Source organism: Podarcis tiliguerta, assembly GCF_965153285.1.
Source record: "Podarcis tiliguerta genome assembly, chromosome: 3".
Classification (NCBI taxonomy): Eukaryota; Metazoa; Chordata; class Lepidosauria; order Squamata; family Lacertidae; genus Podarcis; species Podarcis tiliguerta.
Genome location: NC_139536.1, coordinates 93,593,187 through 93,616,421, shown reverse-complemented (window position 1 = coordinate 93,616,421; position 23,235 = coordinate 93,593,187). Strand labels below are relative to the sequence as shown.

General features: G+C 40.3%; 1 protein-coding gene across 17 annotated transcripts in view; it reads right to left on the bottom strand.

Moving 5' to 3' along the window:
• The window catches only part of MYT1L (myelin transcription factor 1 like), a 286,624-nt gene that overhangs the window by 57,763 nt on the left and 205,626 nt on the right, over nucleotides 1-23,235 (bottom strand). For 11 of the 17 annotated variants that reach the window (XM_083431460.1, XM_083431451.1, XM_083431450.1 and 8 more), the window contains 3 exons: nucleotides 12,780-13,754; nucleotides 6,413-6,547; nucleotides 2,102-2,192 (listed from right to left, as the gene is read on the bottom strand). In XM_083431460.1, the coding sequence (XP_083287586.1) occupies nucleotides 2,102-2,192; nucleotides 6,413-6,547; nucleotides 12,780-13,754 (1,201 nt within the window). The remainder of the gene's footprint in view (nucleotides 1-2,101; nucleotides 2,193-6,412; nucleotides 6,548-12,779; nucleotides 13,755-23,235) is intronic. The other 6 variants (XM_083431462.1, XM_083431455.1, XM_083431465.1 and 3 more) reach the window with 4 other exon arrangements.

Below are 23,235 nucleotides of genomic sequence, written 5' to 3'. Positions count from 1 at the left end.
ACTGGTAGTAGCATATATATGAACATTATGACGAGGTAAAGGAAAAGTTGTTTATCTGGTCATAGTTTGCAATATGCTTATCTGATTTCAAAATTTCTACAGAGGAAATCAATACACTCTACGGCAGAATTCTGAACAGAACTTCACTCTGAATCTTCCTGAAATCTAGAAAGTCATTCCCCTTTCTATAGGGGAAAAATAAATCATAAAGCCATAGAAATGTTTAAGAGAAGACACGATACAGTAGACAATGTTTCCTAAACTCTTCCATGGATTACATGGCATGCACTGAGGTGACATGACCACTGGAGTTCATTCATTCAGACATCCTCCATGCCTCTTAGCAAGAGATTACTATTGCTAACCAGCAACACCCATTCTCAAAGTAGATATCTTTTAGGGAGCATGGCAGAGGGGGCCAGGAATGGAGAATCAAATAATGCAAACAGAAAGAGGGGTGCCAAACAGCACTCCTTGATGTCTCAAAAGCCATGGATCTGAGACATGGTGTTTTAATAATCCTACAGCTTTCCCCAGTGCTTTTGTCAAAGCCATGGACATTAAGCAGGGTCAATATTTTTTACAGTTTCATTTAAGGTGGTGGACTCTCCTTCATTGGAAGTTTTAAAGCAGAGTTTGGATGGCCATCTGTCATGGGTGCTTTAGTTGTGATTCCTGATATATTTGTTTTTAACTTCTTGGGCTCAATTACAGTGGTTTGGATCCAGAGTAAGCTAGTTGAACTTCGTTTACATTGAAATCAATGTGAAAAGTCAGCAATAACTAAAATGAAATTTGGTTGCCCTTCACATTAGCTATATTTAAGGGCAGGTTTGTCTAGGCCTTCAGGTTTTTGGTTGATGTTGACTCTGGAGCCAGTTATATTATTTATTGCTGCTGAGTTGGGTTTAAAATGTTTTTATTTTCAATTTTTTTAAAAAAAAATATATTTTAGCTGCTATTGTATATTCTATGTTGTGAGCTACCCTGCTGGAGGAAGAGTTTAGTATAAAAGCAATCATACATAAATGAAGTCCCATTGATTTCAATAGAAGTGAAGGTCACCACAATCCATGTCTACTCAGAAGTTAGTCTTACTGAATTCAGTGGGGCTTATCCCCACTTATGTGGGATTCTACGTCTGGATCCAATCCTTTTATCTTCTGTAGCTTTGAATGGGACCATCTCCAAAAGCAAATTAAAAAGAAAACAACTTCCTGTGGATTTTAAGATAATTTGAAAACAATCCTGCTGTTTTAGTCCTTATACGAGAAGACTTTACTATCTGTGTATAGAAATTTAATTAATCAATTAATTAATTAATTAATTAATAATTTCCAGTTCTACACAATTTGTTATTTGCAATGCACTGGAATCCACAACACTTCATTAACAACAACAAAAAGTTAGTAGGCTAACATGGTATAAAGAAACTGTCCTGGTTCTGATTAGATACACCTTATTTTAGTATCATTGGTGATATTCTCCAGAAGTGCCATTTTATATTTCAATCAGGTGGCAAAGAGATTTCAGTAGAGCTGAGGGGCTTTTGTGTGTGTCAGGATTCGTATCATGGTTAAGAAGCTGCTCTCTGAAATATTAAAGTGCAGAACATTTAAAGAAATTTGTTGCAGCTACTTTTTTTTGTATCTCAAAACAACCAGATATGCAGGTGACTCATATTCAAATACAGGTGAGAAATGATTACAAGCAGCCTGAAGCATTGTGGGAAGGGCAGCTAGCGACCTCTCCCCCAATGATAGAAAATACCTATTGCAGCCTGCTGAAGGAATTTAAGCTTGTATATTCAATTCTCACTTAGGAAATGCAAATGCTGGCCAACAGTGACAAGCCTTGAAATATAGCTTATTATTTGAATTAACTGTGCGCCAGAGTTAATCCTCTCATACGATAAGCCGTAAAGGACAATCAGACTGAGCACATCAGTCCATCTGCTCAGTTAAGGCCCAGAGCATCTTCAAACACACCACACACATACATATGCACACAAACACACACACTTGTCAGGAGACGTTCAGAGGTGTTGTTGCTGTGAAATGGTATCCACCTACATTATAGCTCAGTGAGCACATCATCTTACCTTCTGTGAGAATTCCTGTTGCTATTTACGTGGCCTCGGCCTGTGCAGCCTGGTGTAGGACACTTAAGAACGTTTTCATGCATGGCAAGAACTTGACAAGGAGAAGGAAAGGAAACAGCAGAGTGTGGAAACAACAACAAGAAGAAAAAGATTTCAAGTCCCAGTCTGTAGGAAGCCATTTTAGTACAAAGCAAGATTAATTAATGATCAGCATTCCTGAAAATAGACACGTGACAGGTATAGCCAATAAAAGCCTGGTGAAGGAAAGAGGTGTTGTGGTACTCATTAACATAGGGATGATGTTAATACATTAAGAGTTATGGAGGGCAGGTTATCTAACAATTAATGTGTCTCTGGTGTGACAGTGAAGCAGGAGGCTGCATACATAAGCACTGAGCAAAAGCACTGAACAGCACAGTGGTGAGTTGGAGGTTGGAGCAGTTTTAAGGTGCATATATGCAATAATAAACTGATTAGGTACACAAAACAGGCATCCAGAATCTGGAGTCCATAACTGCATAAAATGTGTGCGAATTCTGAGGTGCTGAAAGCAGTACCAGAAAGATCTTTGAAGCCCAGCTAAGGAATTGGTTCCGAGCTCCACAACTGCCTTGATTACGTAGGACTAACGCTTGTTAAAAGTTCAATGGCAGTTACACTCATGTTGTGATCAGAATAATTGCTAAAAAAATAATAATCTATAGCTGTCAATAAATCATAAAGGGTCCAAAAAAGGAAGAAGAAAAAAAGGAGGGGGGAGAAACCAATATAAGCAAAGAATGTGAGCACATTTTAAAGTCAAGGGGGTGGTGGAGTGATAAATTAGGAATAAAAGGAACCAACAAGGTCTGGTTTAAACAAAAAAGGGTTGTCATTTTCCACCACCAAGCAAGCATTGGGGAGGGGCTGCAATTCAGCGATAGGGGAGCACACTACTTTGTAAATTGCATCTCTGCTATTTTCCAGTGTGGGATTTGAAATATCAGGGATCCCATCCTACAGATCTCAAAGTCTCTGGATTCAATACAATAGGACAGTACTTATAATTTACTTGAACTGAAAACCATTATGTGCCAAACATTCACTTTTTTTTTAACGTTTAAAAATAAATTGAGCTGCATCCAATTGGTGTGCATGTGTACAACATGAAAAATGCTCACATCTGTGTCACTGTTGCTGGACGACTAGTGCAAAATTATGCTACATTTCAAAGGAACCAATCTTTAAAAAAAATCATGTGTAATGCTTACACAAAAGCCTAGAGGACATAAGGAATAAAGCCTGTGCATAATTGATTTAAAGAATAGTCACAACCACCATCATTCATCACCATCACCACACTACTAGCAGTGTACTAAAGATGTGAAAGCTTCACTTTGGATTTCCTGCTATTCAAAGCTGTTCTTGAAACATGCTTTACAAGCCCAGCACTGCAGGAGTAGGGTAAGGAGGAAAAAAAGAGATAGATAGAAAGAGAGAGATGATCTCACCTTTTTCACTTTTGTCACTACTGAACATGCAAACCGTTTAAAGCTATATTCTTCTTTGATTGGTAACGTTTTCTAAATGCTTTATGTTTACCATTTACGTTGGTGGGGAGGGAGGAGATAAACCGCTTTGAGGAACTGAGTAAACATTTGTCTTTGAGAAAATTATAGGCCTTGCTAAACTGGAAATTGAATTCCTTTGATCAGCTCGATTCACACACCAGCTGAGAAGCAGTGTTGCTTCCTTAAAGAGGGATTTCCCTTTCTCCGAGGTTTAAGGGAGACTATGAAATGGACAATACTCTGCCATTGATGCCCTCATACCACTTTTAACTTCAGACTGAGTTAAGTGCTTTCAAGACTCAAAAGTTTCTTGCAGCTTCTCTTTCCAAATCTTCATTGTCATGAATGAAAAATACTTTTTTCACTTCATATATGTGATGATACTACATCACATGGTAATTACTTCTCAATGTAATGGCAGCATGCAGAAGCACTCTCATAGCGATATTGTTTTCAGTGGCAGATATATGAAGAGCTGCTTTGTGGAAAATGACTGTCCTCATCCTAACCCGATGGGGTGATCCTTAAGGAGAATTGAGACAGTTTCACACTGTGTGGAATTTGACTAAGTTCTAAACAGAGGAGACCCACTGAAATTAATGAACATGACTAAGGTCCCTTAATTCTAGTGGGAATTCTTGACCTCACTACTATATTATATATGTTTTTCTGGTGTTTTATATTTATTATTGTTGTTTTTCATTTCAAGCCACTTCCACTATTGTTTTAATGGAAAAGTGGGGTGTAGATATTAAATCAAATACAGTGGTACCTTGGCTCTTGAACTTAGTCCATTCCGGGAGTTCGTTCGACTCTCGAAACTGTTCGAAAACCAAGGCGTGGCTTCCAATTAGCTGCAGGAGCTTCATGCACTCAATCAGAAGCCGTGGAAGCCACATCGGACGTCCGGCTTCTGAAAAATGTTTGCAAACTGGAACACTCACTTCCGGGTTTGCGGCATTCGGGAGCCAATTTGTTCGACAACTAAGCTGTTCGGGAAGCAATGAATCAAATCTACATGTAGCCCAGCTTTTAGAAATCCACCATCTTGCAAAGACTGGATAGCTCAGTTAGTAAGAGCGGAGTGCTGACAAGTGTGGTGCTGATAAAGCGTGTTCTCCTTCATGGAGAGCACATGTTACGGTGGGGTCTTACAAGACACCCCACTGTTGCTGGGCGGGTAAAGGTAGTTGGCCACCATTGCAATTGGGTTCCTCTTGCCATTGGGGAGAATTTGATGTTCCCATTTTTTGATTGACAGCCAAGAATTTTTATATTCCCTGTGCGCAACGTTGAGCTTCCTCTTCTCGCTGTGTGCATCGGATTACCTGCCCTCCCTCCCTATATTTAGGGTTGTTCGCTTTGACCTTGCTATGCCTGACATGGGGCCGTCTGCTTTTGGGGCAGGGGCCTGGTAGGAATTTTGTCCGTTTGGCTGATTGGCTGGTGCCATTTGGTTTTTGCCTACCGTGTAGCAAATCGTCACAACTTATAAGGTTGCGGTTAGGCATTGGTTTTATGAATTGGTTGGTGGAGGGGTAAGGATTGGTGGCGCCTGCCCCTCCAATGCTGCTGCTGCAAGGGAATTCCATTAAAGGAACCCAGGGGCTCCCCATGCTTTTGTCCGAACCCCTGTCAAGGGGCTAGGGCCACGCAAGAGCCCCTGGGAGTATTTGGGGAGAGGTGAGGGCATGGTACCCAACTCCATCACTCTCCCCAAAATGTTTTCCCTTTCTGACTTTCATGGGCATGCAGATGTCAGTCTGTCCCAGTGCGGGATCAGATAGTCGCAACCAATGCCTAAGCAACCACTCACATTTTTTGTATTTTAATAAAGTTGTGGCCAAAATTAAGCCAAAAACCTTAAACAAAAATTCCGTGTGAATTGTGTTTTATTGGGGTAGCTTGGGGACCTCGACACGCAACACCCGGTTGCAGGTTTGATCTCTGGGACAGCTGCTTATTCCTGCATTGCATGAAGTTGGCCTGGGTGATCCTCAGGGTCCCTTTCCAACTCCTTAATTCTATGATTCTATGATTAGAAGCCTTGTTTTTGTAATGTTTGAAGCCTCCCACAAAATCTGAGAATCAGTTTAGTATATTCTTCTTAGCAGGTGGGTGGATGAGTTCTGACAATCTCAGACAATTACGGCACCTGTTTTTGTTTTTTTACATATTCCTTCTCCCTTCATACCTCTTATACAATTGCAGCATTTTTGTACTAACATCCATGCAGAGCTGTATTATTGCAAGTCAACCACAATTCTAAAGGTCAAATATTTGAATTAATTGCTTGAATAATTATGTATATATATAAAAATTTAAAAATGAATCCAATTGCCTATTTTCAAAGTGGAAGGAACATCGGCTCCTTTATTTGAACATGAGAGACTCTATTCAAAAGATGGCTATAATTACTCAGAATTAAAAGCAGTACTGTTTTGTTTTTTTCTGGCGGGGGGGGGAATACCTGCGGCATAGAGAAAAACAACAGTTTGCGAATATCCTAATACTATCAGAATAAAAAGAATACAGCTTTAAAACATCTTTCTTCAAGCATAAAGGTTAGTATAGATGTGAACATGATGAAATAAAGAAAAAAATGCAAATATAACAGAAAACAGTTTGCTAAATTGAGACATATCATACTGGAAAAATGGGACAGAGAAAAAAAGAGAAGGGAAAAAAAGTTTCTTAATGCATGCTAGAAAAATTTGTGTGGAGTTTTATCCCCAGTTTCCATGAAACAATGTGGACTTACTTTCTGGAGGGACCCTATCTTTGTGTGGGCATCCTGACAAACTGCGGTGATGGGGGTAAAGCCCCGTTACATGGCCAGTTCCATCACACCCAGGGGTAGGACATTTGCTTTCTTTCTTTTCTGTTCTTGAGGGATCTATAATTTACAACAAATGTGTCAAGTGAATGATGTTTTCCCTTTTCAGATTTCCAAATGGACGAAGGTTCACTTAATGAATTCAGTTACTCTTTGGAAAATGTTCTCAAAGAACACTGGAAGAAAACACATCTACGACTGAAAACATTTTTATCTCCTGCTTCCTTCTTCTGTACCGTAGGCTCCTATGGTCACAGCTGTCCTCCATTCATGGAGGCTAAATGGTGGTGACTTTCTTCCAGCAAAGCCACCACCACTGTCAACATAACTTCTGTCAAGCATTAGCTATAAGTTGGCTCTGTTTTGAATTTGTTTTAAAAACTATTTTCCTCATATATATTGAAGTCTAGAGATCTTATGCGGGAGAAATTCAGAGTACTGATGATAGTGGACCCAGCTCCTTGCCAAAATTCTTCAAAGATGCAATGCAAATTAATTCTTTTTCAATGGCATGCTAAAACAGACAACACTGTTTCTCAAAAGTTTGCTACAGAATATAAGAACTTACAGAAAAGGATGTTTCTTTCCACTGAACATTAACTACAAGTTTTGTTTTTTTAAAAAAAGTTAAGACTTGCTTTTAAATTGTCCTGTGAAAGTCACCACATATTTAGAACACTTAGATATTCATAACATTCATAATGAAGAGTTGCATCACATTTTGCTGTTTTCGTAATAACCTATGAAAATTATTTTTCTTATTACGCTTATGTGTGTGTTTGCAGAGAATGTTGTGGAATTACTGCTGAAATTGGAATTAAAACTGGAACCCCCAATAGCATTCTTTTACTGAATGCATTGGGGGGGGGGTTGTACTAAAATACCCCTGCTCTTTCCATTTACACAATCCATTATCCTAGGCTAATTATCTCCCAAGCTAATTTCAACTTCTGATTTGTATCCATATTCTAGGGCAGGGGCAAGTAGCTCTTTAGATGTCGTTGGACTTTAACCCTGATCAGTGTCAGTCAGCACAGCCCATGGTTAGGGATGTTGGGAGTTGGTACCCAACTCTTTCTTGAGGGCACCATGTTGGCTCTCCCTGTTCTAAGGAATCTGGCAGAGCATCAATACTAACTAGAGTGATAGGAGAGGGAGGCAGGTAAGAAGAGTAATGTACGTGTCATAATTCCTTGAAATTGCCATTCTCACCCTCAACCTCCTTGCCCCACTGGTTTTCTTCTTTCAGATCCCCTTCTCTCCACCTCCTGCTATAGGTTAGCTTCAGTAGCAATCCTAAAGTTCTTGTTGCAGTGCTGCAACAGCCCTGTGCTGTTGAGTGCCATGAAAAGCAATTTGGTTTGCATTTGTCTCAGCCTATAGAGGCAGGAACTGGGATGATGGGTGGAAGATACAACCAAAAGGGAAAGGGAGACGGACTGGACATAGACTGGACATAAGACACAGGAAGCTGTCTTATACGAAGCCAGGCCATTGGTCCATCTAGTCTGTCTACACTGGCTGGCAGCATCTCTCCAGGACCTCAGACCAGGGACATTTCCAGTCCTACCTGGAGAGACCAGGGATTGAACCTGGGACCTTCTGTGTGTAAAAAAAAGATGCTGTACCACTGAACTACCTCTCTTCCATTTCCCCAAAAGGGGGTCCTGTTCACTCTTTTTCTGTCTTTCCTCTCTGACAACCATTAAAGGGAGAAATAGTAAGTGTGTATGAAGGAGGAGAACCGTCTCCACCACTTCAAATCATAGAAGAAAATTGCCTGTGACCTTCCTTGGTTATGCCTGTGTGAATCAGAGGCTAAAGTCAGCTGTAAGAGAATTGGCAATGCCTAAAAAGATAGGGGGATGATCCTAAAATAAATGATTGTGTAAATATCAGGGCTATCATCTCAGCACCCTTTTCCAATTTGTGTGGCAGTAAAGCCGTGTGTACAGAAACAGGCAGCTAGAGCTAATCCTATCTCCCTAACTAATACAACAATTCACTTTTTTTTTTTTTTTTGGAACTCACATATTTAAAAAACCAACATGTCTTACACCTAAAATGTCAGGTGCAAAGCAACCTTCGGAGTTCAGCAGTACACAGTAAAGTTTACATGATTCAGGATAGTTGGGCGAAAGGACCCCTGTGAATTCTGATCAGAAGCTCCAGATCAGAACATCATCCTTTTATACTGTTGCAATGTTTTAAATACAGTACTAGGAATAATTCATATCTGGTATCAAACAAATGCAGCCAATATTGCTCATAAGATTCTGTCAGCCAAACTCAACCATTTTAGAATTCATCCTTTTAAAGCAATGTTTTCATTTTTTTAAAAAAAACCCAAACATTTATCTATCAGTGCTGTGTGTTTGAACCTGGCATTAGGAAGGACATTAATTCCCTTCAGAATGTTGTTATTCAACTGTCTCAACTCAACTCATTCAACTCATAGGTCTTGATTCAAATCAAACATTATTTTTTGACAGCTCAAAGTTTGGAGAAATTAAGGTGCTTGCCTTTTAGTATTTAAAGCACAGGTTAAAGCAAGAGATTGTATTCCAGGACTGGGGTTTCTAATTAGTGCTTGTTACTGATATATTATACACTGATTCACAACTCAAGCCAATGCACAGGAAACTCTGGGTTATTTGGCCTCTGCTATATATTTGAGCATTGATTTTTCTGCCAGCTCACAGAATAAAAGTGAGAAGCATATGCAGGAATTTAGCGTGCCACTCCAGGAAGGCTTTATACTGGTGTTTCAAACAGTCTGCTTTTGCTCACGGCAGCAGTTTCCCATGACTGGCCTGCCATGATGGGAGCCAGTGCACATGCAACTTAAAGTGGCCAGTTTCATGTGCTTCCACACCTTGTGGTAGATGTGGTATTGCAGAGGGTTGGACCAGCTGAACTTGGAGGGAGGGTCGCTTCCAATTCAAGGATTCTATAATGCAGCGTGCCAGTCACCTATGGAGTCCCACGAACAGGGTATCAATAATCCTCCTGCTTCTGCCGCTTGCCTAAAAACTTCAAAGCACAGGACAGGAAGGCTGCCATACATTTGGCACGCTACATAACATGGTTGGGGAGACTGAATTTGCTTTGGTAGGTCATAAATTGTGCAAGCCTACCCTTAGTGGTTTAAATCCAAAGGTTGTAGTTTAATTAGGTTGACAGGGCTTCCTGACAGCAGGAAGACCAATATATGCATTTAATAACCCCCTGCCAAAAATTAAACCAAATTATAAAGCAACACAAATACTAAAATGCCCCATATTGGTGACTATGTCTGTGGCAGATTATTCAGCCCAAGAAAACAGAAAGAAATTAGTATTGGAGCTGGGAATAGAACTCATCAATGTCTTTCTCTATGTCTCTGAAGTTATGTTACCTCTTGACAGCCATACCATTCATTTGCATACATAAAGCTTTATGGAACTCTTTACATAAAGCACTCTGATATGTTATATTGTGGTCCAAAGAATCCAGCCAATAAGAGCACTGGGTGATATCCAATATCAGTCAAACTCAGAGCTGACCCATTGAATTCAATGGGCCTACTTTTAGTATGAATTAGCTGACTATCTCTCAGAGTATGTTGGTTATTTCTATTTCATATGACAATAATCAAGTGCAACAAGGTACAGTTAACCCAAAAGAGTATAAATCTTCACATCTTAGTTAATTAGATAATAAATGAGGGGGGCATCACTAAGATCAATGAATATTACTGAATTATTGCTACCCATGGGGCTGAACCATACAGTATTCACATCTTAATTTGAAACTCATAAAAACAATGTTTTAACTGTATTACTAATGAGAAGTATAATGCTGGAAACAAGTTAGGCTGAGTGAATCAGAAATGTGGGGCAGGCTCCCTTTGTTTCTAGGTTACTGTTATGGAGCTTTACTATCAAAATGGTTATTTGTCCAAACAAGGAATGGAAATAGCTTTCTCTAGTACTGTGTAAGAAAATATTGAAGGAGAACTTAATACTGACACTTGGGTAATTCAATTTAACATCATGACTGCCTCATAAATATTTCCCTACCGCCTTAGGGAAAGTTGTTGTTCTCTACCAACTCTTGATACAATTGTCCAGTCGGGACTGCAATATTATCAGATATAATTTTGCAACGGTGAGGTTAGGGACACAAAGACATCCGGATACTTTCTAACATGGAAAAGCATATATCTATAGAAAGGATTGCCTCTCGCAATGTTTTTGGAACCCACCATAGGAAAGCAGCAGAAACAGAATTGTTAGGCATTCCTTTTGATGCATCTTCTTCCCTACATTAAAGTGTGTGTATATTCCCTGAGATGTGCACCCCACATCTCCCCCAAGAGGAGACACAGTTGAGGGAATCACCTGTACTTGATGATGAGTGGTGTTAGAAGGATATAGCCTTCATTCATTCACTTTTAATTTTCCTACAGTAGAGCAAAGAAGGTATATGGTTATTTATTTTATCCTGCTCTTTGAAAAGAATTGAGTCTGGACCGCAAGTCTGAGGTTAACATTGCCCAAACTTTCAACATTAGATCCAGGTATCGCTTGTGACTCCTGTTAGCATCATTGTTTATATTTACGTTCAAACTCCGAGAGGTACAGAAGCACCTTCTGTTTCCCCTGAGGTGGCAATGTTTAAATGATATTGGGTCTGGTTAAGGGCATGTTATAATATTATATTATATTCTGTAAGATAAGGACATTTGTAATTTTTACTTGAATGGTGTCTCAACTATTTGCTGATTTGTACAGTGCTTTATTTTCTTTTTAAAAAACGGACTGTCTTTTTTCCTTAATTGCAATAACAGATTAAAATATTGAAGTATATACGCATTACTTTATTGTAGCACGTAATGGGATAGTGTGTTTTTCCTTGTCCGTAAAAATAAGCATTCCGGACCAATTTGAGATATTAATTTGCCTGGGCAAGCATAATGTGCATAGCATGCCAGAAGCGATTCCCATAATTGCGGCAACCATGGTGAAACTGTTTGCCAGTCATACAAATTGATGCTGGCCACATCCATGATTTCATTGCCCATACATTACACTTGTTCATACAAGTGTGTGCCCCACAGTAGTTTGCATGTACAGAAAAATGTATTGGGCGAACGGTCTCAAACGCAGTCAATAACTCACGTGTTGGTATACAACAGTGGCTCAAAACTGGATTGCAAGAAAGCTTCATGCTTTCATCATACTTATGTAGCTTATGAGGGTTATATGGGTCTTTTATTTGTCTTACAAACTTTGCTTAAGGAAAGAAAAAGTCTCCTGTGCAGATATATTGAAAATAATGTTTTAATATCATGATTATACTTTACAGCCCTGTTACCAAGTTCATAATATTTTTAAAAAACACAGAATAACAATTTAATAAAGTGATGCTCTGGAAATCACAGCATCATCCATAACCATCTAGGTTATTCACACCTCCCTCCAATGATTCAGATTCCTCAACTCCCATTAAAGTTAATGGGAGTGAAAAGTATTCTGCTGTTGGGAAACTTTACAAGAATGCAGACTCATAAAAATAGCATGTTGATTTTTACATTGTATATACCTAGACATAATACATGGTTATGGTAATTGTTTATGTTTTGTCTTTTTTGGTCTTATATATTGGATAATTGTTATGGTAGCACCTTAGCTATTTCCACAAAGGCATGAAACCAGTGGAGTGGAATGCATATAAGAAAGAAATTGCTATTGATCTCAGCCCAGGCCAAAGCATGCCTTGCATAGCAAATGATTTCCATTACCTTACTATTAAAGATAATTAATGTGCAGTCGTTGCCCCTATCTCATGTTATCGGTCACTCAGATACTATTCAATTTCTATCAAGCAGCTCTACATTTTATATGGGAGAGGGTTCATCAATAACCACCATCTGGTTATAATTTTATAAATCAAGATGCCCCACACAGTCCAGTCTATAAAAATATGCATTTCCCAGCTAATTGGCTGTCTTGCACAAAATCTTAACGTATAAGTCAATTCATGCAAGATGTATTTGCCTTTAGTTTTAAAATCATAAAATATATTCAGCATTTCTGGACAACCTTCTCTCTTTTAACATGATCTCTTATTCCCTTTGCTTCTCCTGGCATGACGTAATGTTCTACCTAAAGACACAGAGCATTACTTTGAACTACTTGTGCTTCTAGAATTATTTTTTGAGTGCAAAAAAACACATTCAGGTGCATGGCTTGTTAAGATTCACCCCATAGTTCATCATAATACAACATACATTAGAGAGAAATATTACCTTTACCATAATATGGCTTTTTGACATGGCCGTCACTGGACTTAGACTTCCTGTCGTCTCCAGAAAGCTGTCTTGGAGACTGCTCCTCATAGGATCTCATATTATCCCTCCTTCCAGCTTCCATTGCCATTTTTTCCCTCATGGCTTTTGCTCTTTCTGTTTCTAAAGCAATCGCTTTCTCAAGCAGCGTTAAGTTTCCTTTCGTCATATCAAATACCTCTTCCGACCTATCTGAAGTTACAGAGGCGGTGTCGTCATCTCTTTCGTGACACCCGTCCTCTTTTGCACAGCTAGAAAAAGTTCTAGATCTGGGGCTCAACTGTTCTTCAAGCCTCATTAAGTTCATCATATCAGAATAATTCCTATCAGATGTCCTTCCTTGGAAATCTTCTTCTTGCCGGGCATGTTGGCGGGAATTCATGTTTTGCTGTTGATTCCTTTCCTGCGGGTTTGTCTCGCTGAGTTTCCTGGCCAAATCAAAACATTGGTTCCTCAAACATTCCAGGCTGCTGAGACATACTTCTTCGTCGCTCTCTTCCACCATTTTTTCTGTAAGCCCATTGTTGGTAGGCTTCCCCAACATCCCATAGTTCATATTCCTGTTCTCTTGCTGAGACATACCGTCTGCGTAATTTCTGTCATTAACGTTTTCTGAAAGCACTACCCCATGTCCTTGTGCTAACAATTTCAGCGAGTCCACAGTTTCCCTAACAACGTCACTGTCTAAATCTAAACTCAGCTCACTCTTACGGCCAACATTTTCATTTTTGTCGCTATCGTCTTCCAGGCTATTAGATGTATTGCTATTCATTTCTGATTCTGTCCTGGCTCTGTACGCTGCATCCTCTGCAATTTTGCCAAGATTTAACAATGACTTCGCCACCAGTTCATCGTAATTATCATACTCATCATTATTGTTATCATCTTTTTCTGTGTCTTGCATTCGAGTATTGTGACAATTCATTTGATGGTCTTCTGCATAGGAGAAAAAAAAAGAACAAAGAAAGAAAGAGAAATGGAAAAGGAAAGGGAAAAAAAGTGGCTAGAACTGGAACTGTTTTTGCAGTGCCATGGACAGAACACAAACTGCCTATCAATCATACTTTAGCATACAGTGGTTCATAAGCACTAAGAAAACCATATTAATTTAATTTTAGGTTACAGGATTAAGAAAACTGATGGTTCTTATGGAGAAAAGGACACATACCTTTGCTAATTTCTTAGTGAAGCATTACTGGGCTTAGAAAACATATTTTCTTACCAATTTTTTTATTTGACATTATAATCTCAAATAGTTTTTAAACTTTTATTTTGATCTTTTCTTTCTAATTTGCTTTTTGAAAACAGTTGGATTATTTGTGCTAGTTTACTTGTGTGTGTTCTTTCCAAATATCCCCAATCCTATTGTTCAGCAGTTAACACTTGGGGACACACACACACACACACACACACACACCTAAAAGGTTATTCATTTAAGCTCCACAACACTAACATATATTATAGTATTATTATTATATTATATTATATTATATTAATGTAATCACATTTTCCGAGAGGATCAAAAGACATGGGGCTCTTGGGGAAATATGTAGTAGTTGGATGTTTCAATTAATAATTATAGACTGCATATCTCCAGCATATAATTTTAAAAATACAAGTACATAAAGGCATATGCATGCATTCTCAGAAAGCATTTTGTTTGTTCAAACAAAGCAGGCAAAAACCTTAACAAAATCTTTCACGATAGTAATACTTGCTAAATACCAGTAAGTGCTTATTAACCTATGTGCTACATTATCACAGGTAGACATTTTGTTGATATTTCTGTTCTTATAATGGTTCCATAACAAATAGATTCATTTTTCCTGTAATGCCTGTTGGAACTGTTGAAATGAATGGTAGCTATCCATTACACGAATAATATTGTTCATCTATATATGAAAGCCATTCCTCAGCAACCCTTAACGATCTGCCAATCAAGCAGAAACAACAACCAGGTTGGGACGACGCAGGATGGAACAACCTAGATTCTCAGTAGCTGGGGTCACAAAGTGGCAGGGAGCAGCTTTATTTCCTTTCCCTTAACACCCCCCCCCCCCATGAATGAAAACATACTCCCTTCTCCCCTGGCCATATATGTGAATGACTTCTCTTCCCCTCCATAAGCAAAAGCTGAGCCATTAAAGATAACATTGTGGTTGTTGGATATAAGCAACCTTTCATGCCTCCGGTCAGCAGAGGGCAGTGTTGAAATATAGATTGTTGTTTCCAGTCATTCCCACCACCCGAGGCAGCCATGAAACTAGTTTCCACCATGTAGGCTTAGAATCCAAAGCCATCCTTGTAAATATGAAAAAAAACTGTAAGGGCCTCGGTATGGTTTACCTTTTAAAGCAACACTAGTGATGTGTGAATGGGGAAGAAGAGGGGGTGGATCTGGGTAGCTCCAGATTCCAAGCTTTTTAACTCTGCTGAAAACTACCAAAAGAAACCCCACCATGTTTTAATTTTAGAACTCACTTTTGCCTCCACCTGCCACTGTGGTGCTTGTCCTCAATAACAAAGATTCCACAGAGGACTGCAGCATGTAAGATACACTGCACACCCAAGAGAATCCTTGCAATGTACACAAGTCCTCCATCCACATATATCCCATTTGCCATGCTGACTATTTGTTTCAATCGCACTCAGAAAGGAATTCCCAGCTACTGTATTTTTCGCTCTATAAGACGCACCAGACCACAAGACGCACCTAGTTTTTGGAGGAGGAAAACAAGAAAAAAAATATTCTGAATCTCAGAAGCCAGAACAGCAAGAGGGATCGCTGCGCAGCAAAAGCAGTGATCCCTCTTGCTGTTCTGGCTTCTGTGATAGCTGCGCAGCCTGCATTCGCTCCATAAGACGCACACACATTTCCCCTTACTTTTTAGGAGGGAAAAAGTGAGTCTTCAGTTTTTACCACGGGCGCTTTCCCTTACCTTTGTGCCAGAGGTCAAACTAAAAATTACTAAAAGAATTGAAGCAATTATTACAGGGTTGCGAACTGGTCCAAAATGAGATTTTTCAGAGACTTAGTTCATAGTAGTCCAGTCCTGCAAACTGGAGAAGCCAATCAACGTGTGGGAAAAGTTTTTGAACTGCAGTTTGCCAGCAGGCCCAAGAAATGTACAAGCTGCATGTTAGAGATGTGAATCACATTGTTGGCTCTGACAGGGCTCTGATCATCCTTTCATTAGGCAAAGGGAGAAATAGGCTCCATCCTTGTATGCAGATAGGTCCTACATTTAGTGTATTGGGCAAATGCAAGTAAGGATCTTGCAGCACATGCATACTACCGAAGGGGTAATCACTGGCAGCCTCTTCAGCAAAGAATGGTTAACAGCCAAGCTACACTCCTTCCCCCCACAAAGTACAGTTGACTTAAGGTCATCGTGAACAGTACAATCACTAAAATGCACATACACCAAAGAACAAAACCACCCTAACTATCCTTCTAGAAAAATGTGCATTATCGCTTTGAAGTGTCCATTTCTTCCATTCCACAGACTCCTCAGAATTGGGACCCTGCAACTTGAGGTATCTGTGGAATCATGCTACATGCCACAAGTGTGTTGAGGTTGGAACATAGCTTGCTTCAATTTTTCTTAATCACTTTTCAATAATCATAAAATCAGATCGTTCCATAGACACAATGGTCAAGAGTCCTGATCTGCAGGGATAGCCTTTATGAAGGGAAAAAGAAAACTGAGATAGTTGTGAATTGTGGTGAAATACTGCAATGGAGAACATGGCATGAGAAATGCCTAGTTATGAACTCATGCAATGAGCTGAGGTAGGAAGGAGTATTTGCTGTTAGAGGAGAGCCATGCACAAGCCATGCAATGGGTTGACTATGACAATAACCCAATTAGGTACAGGTTTTCTGAAATGATGGTGAGGGACAATACCTCTTCAGGCATTTGTGTACAGCATTAAGGGCTCGCCCACACTTCTGCTTGCCCTGTGCCTAGAAAGCATGGGTCTGAGTGGCTTCCCGCTTAACCCACACTTTCTAGGCATGGGTCCAAGTGGTCTTCTCCTTGCCCCACCCCTTCCCCAGGGAAAACCCACTCTTTCACTCTAAATCAGAGCAAACATCAATCTGCTGGTGTATAAACGTGATCTGCAGGGTATCGATGTAAAAATAAAAGTAAGTAAATAAATGAGTTGGAGGGCGAAAGGAGGAGGTGCATTTGTGGAGGCTTCCCAGGCATTCTAGAACCATGCTAAGTCGGGGTTCGAAAGCACAGCACACATATTGGAAGACGCCACATTTTCCTTGGTTGCTTTTCGATGTTTCTTTGTATTCTGAAACATATGTCAGTGTTTCAGGGATTATGATGAAGAATGCAACTATAATTTAGTATTGGTAGTTGCTGTAATCCTCACAGACAAAGGCTCCAAAAATTTCTCATAATGGGAAATGTATCTGGGTCAGTTTGTGAAGGAGCTTTCTAACAGCATGGTGGGAAACAAATCATTATGGTGGCTTTTTAAAGTTAGACTAAAATGGCAGGGGCAGGGTGGGGGTGGGAAACCTGTGGTCTTCCATATGTTGTTTGATTCCAACTCCCATTGGCTCCAGGGATGTTCCAATAGCAACTGAAGGGGCACAGGTCGCCCAACTTCCACTTAAATAATTCAACCATCATCTTTCTGGTCAGTGCAACAGCAGACCAAAGAAGAAATGAAAGATCTACTCACATAATGGTTTTTCCAGTATCTACTATGACAAGCATATTCTGCACAGGTAAATAGGGATTTTTCCTTCATAGAGAGTAAGTGCAAAAAGCCTCTGGCCACAATATGTGTTGATTTTGGGCTCTTTTGTGCATAGGCCAGACACCCATGTCTCATTATACAGAATTTTGCTTTTCTATCATTGATCTATTGCCCACATGAAATTAACTGCACTCTCCCTCTTACACACACACACACACACACACAAAATCTACTTTAGAATACTTGGGAAATTTGTAGTCATTTCAAAACTCTTGGAAGCACTGCTGTCATCTTCCCTAACTGTGCCAGCATTAAAGGTTTCACCCATGCGTCCCGCATCATCTCTCTCCCCTATCAAACCGCATCCTTCTTTTTTAGGTATCCTGCCACCTCTCGTCCTCTCAATTTGAAACGCTTCTGTTAAAATCAATTTCTTCTCTGGGAGGCACCTCTGCTTAAATCTCTGCACTGTCTCTTTGTGTCACTTTCATGAACTTCAAGCAGCTCCTGATCCTTACATTTAAGGCTCTCCACTTCTTTGGCCTTGACGCTTCTCTCATCTCTCCATACCCGCTTTCTTGCTGTCTCTGTTCTGTGCAAACTGATCCGCTATCACTCTCTTTGATTCTCTCTACTTGTCTTTGCCTTTGTGCCATCACCCATGCTGTTCCATGTGCTTTGGACAACCTTTGTTTATCCTGACAAGCCAACACTTTCTTCTCTGCAGATTCCATCCTTAAAAACCACTTCTCCCTCAAAGATGTTTCTTAAACACACACAGAGTTGCCTGCAGCCATGTCATATCCCCCAAACCTGGTCCTATACTCCTTTAGCAAGTCTTGATTTTTTTCCCATTCACCTGGCCACCTCAAGTGTAGAGCAGAGGTACACAATTCAAAAAACTGACAGCGGTTTCTACTCAAGAGTATGTGTCACATTTTAGCCCATTCTATTATCCACCTTTTTTCTTTCTGCTTCCTTTGCAGCACATTTGTCTTGGAACTCCCATCTTCATTAACTCTTCTCCTTTCTCTCTCTCCATCTCATAGCACTCTCTACTCTCTCGTAGGATTGCCAGGACAAAAACACACAAAAAATGTGATTTTTCGATTGACTTGACTAACATCCAGGACAAAGCAGCCCTTCTCTCCAATCCCTCTCTCCAGGATGTATGGCAGCCCTTCTCTCTTGTATCTGAATTTCATATATTCGCACAACCATTACTTTCACTTTCCCTCTTTCCTCAACTCGTGTGTTTCTTTTCAGCTTCTTTTCTCTCCCCCCCCCCTTAACATCCCATTTCCCTCTCTCCCCCCCATATTTAGCATCACCACAGAAAGGAATATGTTGATTGGCCCAATTCAGAAGGTTTCAGAGGTGGCTTTGCCTTACAAAACTTACAGATTTGAGGCTTAATACAGGGCTAAATATAAGTGTCCCATGGACAGCATATTACCAGAAGAGTAAACTATGTATTCTATTTTTTTTAAAAAAAGGTTCCAACCCATATGCGTGCAGGGATAAACTCAAAACTATATATTTTCCACCCAATCCCAGGTTGTAATTTTTAAGCGTTGACTTACTTCTGGGGTAAGCAACTTTAGATATACAGGCATATGTCTCCTAAAAGGTAAAGGGACCCCTGACCATTAGGTCCAATCGTGGCTGACTCTGGGGTTGTGGCGCTCATCTCGCTTTATTGGCCGAGGGAGCCGGCGTACACCTTCCGGGTTATGTGGCCAGCATGACTAAGCCGCTTCTGGTGAACCAGAGCAGCGCATGGAAACGCCATTTACCTTCCCACCGGAGCGGTACCTATTTATCTACTTGCACTCTGACGTGCTTTCGAACTGCTAGGTTGGCAGGAGCAGGGACCGAGCAACGGGAGCTCACCCCGTCGCGGGGATTCGAACCACCGACCTTCTGATTGGCAAGTTCTAGGCTCTGTGGTTTAACCCACAGCACTACCCACGTCCCACATATGTCTCCTAGGTGTGGTGAATTTTTTTTATTTGTTTCCCCTGTCCCTGATCTGTAACAATGTTGTGCAATGTCACAAATTGTGGTTGCTTACAACTTGCCTTCCATGCACCCACCCTTTTGCTTAGTCATTCAGGACCTTGAAACTGGCTCAGTAGTAGATGGTTTTTGTATGCAGTTTTGCATAATATGTGTTTATTATTTTCACAGGAGAACTGCACCACAAAATCTGGAGAAGTGCAGGTAGCTGTATTTTGGTTCAAGAACTGAATAACGCAGGTTGATGTACAACATGAATGGAATTAATTTCTCCCCCATCATTACCTCTAGGATAGCTGTGAGTAACTCATGGCCCTTCAGATGTTGAGAGACCCCAACAGCCCACCTGTTATCAAGGGCCATTGGGATAGTAGTTGAGCAAAATCTGGAAGGCCATGGATTGCCTCTGAACAGCTTGCGACCATCATGAGGGTACCTGAAGGTTAGCTTTCCCCCACATGAGCTTGTTTAAACATTAAGAGGCCCTTATTCTCAGTCCAGGGACGCGGGTGGCGCTGTGGTCTAAACCACAGAGCCTAGGACTTGCCGATCAGAAGGCTGGCGGTTCAAATCCCTGTAATGGGGTGAGCTCCCGTTGTTCGGTCCCTGCTCCTGCCAACCTAGCAGTTTGAAAGCACGTCAAAGTGCAAGTAGATAAATAGGTACTGCTCTGGCGGGAAGGTAAACGGCGTTTCCGTGCGCTGCTCTGGTTCACCAGAAGCGGCTTAGTCATGCTGGCCACATGACCCGGAAGCTGTACACCGGCTCCCTCAGCCAATAAAGCAAAATGAGCGCCGCAATCCCAGAGTTGGTCGTGACTGGACCTAATGGTCAGGGGTATTCTCAGTACATCTCAACAGTTCATTCATCAAGGGAAAATAGTTATGTTTTGAACAGCATACATGAAGACTGTTCCAAAAAAAAAGTTGCAGACCAATTAAGGATATTTGTTTTGTTTTGTTTTGTTTTTTAAAAATAATTTATATTAAAGATTTCTAGGTGTGGTGAAACTTTGACATGCAGTGTATAATATCTGAATTAGCTTCAGTCCTCTGCCTCATCAAGCATTTCCATTATGTCCGTCCATGCTAAATAGGTTGCCCGCCTCAGTTTAATACAAAGTAATTGATTGTCAGCAGAGTCAAAAAGGTCTATTCATTCATAGATAGTGACTATCTCTAGCACGTCTTCTGTTGATGGTGCTTTATCATCTATAATGCATCCTACTCAAGTCTGTCACAGACCTACAGCATTTGTTATTTATAAGCCCATCACAAGTCATTTGCAAATTAACAGCTGATCTTAAAACCTGTTCAGCTAGCATGTAAGTAGGGGAGATATTGCACAGCAGCAGCTATGCCCACTTAACATTACCTAACATGATGTTTTACAGGTACAGCATTGGCATTTATATGCTTGTGACCCGAACAGATATTCCGAAACAAATGTTCAGGATCAATATGTAGGCCACATTATAAAGCCAAATCAGTATGCATAGGATACAATCCGTATAAATTAAGTAGGCTTGAATCCTGATGAAATTCATTGGACTCACGGCCCAATACTTCTATTCTATGCATGTTCACTCAGCTGCCCTGCTGAATTCAATAAGACTCCCTTCCAAGTAAGCATACGTAGGATTTCACCCTCAAGAATACAGCTAAATGCTTAGGTCTCAATGTAAACTGGGCATATCCAAATTCTTTTGCCCACTGAACGTATAAGCCAAATGCACTCCCCCCGCAACTGCTGATGATTCACATAAATGCAGCACAAGATTTCTGCCCAATCCTCAACCTGTTTTGCTCATTCTAATATGGTTATACTTGGCTCTATCCTCATTACTTCCAATTTCTTTGTGCTGCAGCATTTGACCTACTTGCTTGCAAACAGAACTAATTCACTCCAGTTGAATTGGTTTTCTCTATCCATTTGTGTTTGCTGTTGCACTATGCTTTATGATTTCCTAAAATCAATTTATTAAGCCTGAATGAGATGCTTTATGCAATTCAGGTAAACTGCGGACCATGTTTCGCCTCTACCATATCCATTCAGTGATGCCTGGTAAGTCACCTTGCAGGCAGCACACCCTGCAGAGTTCAGCCCTCTGTTTAAACAACAGCAGCAGCAGCAGCTGCTGCAAATTCCAATTGTGATTTTTAAAAGAGTTAATAAGTATGTGGCTTATTGGTAGGCTTCCTAATACCTTTCCTGCACATGCATTTAAGTTTGTGTACTTCTCATTTGCGCCAAATGGAACAGACAAACTCATGATCAGTAAATACATCATAATCACTATATCAGTAACATGGCACAACCTGCTTGAATCAATTTACGGTGCATGTGGATGGAATAGTAAATATGCAGATAGGATGGAAATAAAGCAGGGGTAGGAAACCTGTGGTTCTCCAGCTGTTCTTGGACTATGACTGCCACCATCCCTGAACAATGACCATGCTGGTTGGGGCTGATGGCTGTTGGCCTCCAACAACATCTGGAGATCCACAGGTTCTCCATCCCTGAAACTTTGGAGATGTGAAAACTAACTCTTCACTCCCCACCCCAGAGCAAGTATCAGGTCAAGCTAAGAGTGAATTACTTTTGACTAGAAGTAAGTGTAGGAAAAATACGGAATTATAGCCTGAGATGTAGAAAACAGATTTGTTTGGCAACTTCAGCAAAAGCTTCAATGCAATAAATCATTATTTCTCAGTAGATTCTGAGGCTTCACAGTTTGAACCATTTCATAAGTTGCAGTAGCCCCAAGCACTAAGTTATCGAGGAAGTTTAATTGCTGAGAGAGGGAGGTGAGTAGAAAAAATATATGCAGGCATCTGACTACGTGGCTTGGCTCTGTCAAGGGGCTTCTCACAAATGTCACCTTTGGCCAGGAAAATATTGTGTCAGTGTGGAGAGCCTTGTAACAGTGCTAAAAACACATGGCAAGGGACTTACATACATGACAAACAGTGCCGGTCCTACTATTGAGCAAAGTGAGAAAACTACCTCAGGCAACTGATTTTAGGTGTCATGAAAGGGCAACAAATTGTTGGTTATTCAAATTTTTATTTTTCCTACCAGGAAGATTTGATGCTTTGGGAATTTTCTGTTTCAGGTGCAAAAAAAACTTAGTTGTTATGCACCTCACCTTGGGGAGCAGGGGCGAGGGACTTGGGGCTGCAAAATGTCCTGGGCCATTCCAGATTACAAACTCTACAAGGAATCACTCTTATACAGAACTATCGCTTAGAAGCTTAAATGTGACTGATGTTGTTTGTGAAGCAATCTTTAATCCACAACCTTTAGCCTTATGAACAAAACCAAGCTATTTGTTGCATTAAATGTGATCTCATGGCATTAATCCAAAACGTAAGAATGAGATGTCCCAAGGACCTTTCATAAATGAAATAACCAGCAGCTAGATTTTCAGGCACACTTTCCTTCCTTAGTTTGTAAAAGCAACTATTCTGCTAGCCCAAATATGGCCCATTAAACCACGTGCTTTGCAACATGTAATCTTTACATGGTAGTCAGACACCTGTACGTTACCTGTTATGTTTTTACTCTGGCTTCCCACTGTTGAAGACGTGCACATGCTAAAGCAATTACAGAAGTGCCAGTAAATCAAAATGGTCTTGATTGCTATTTCTCTTCTTTAGTGGTAAATATGATAACA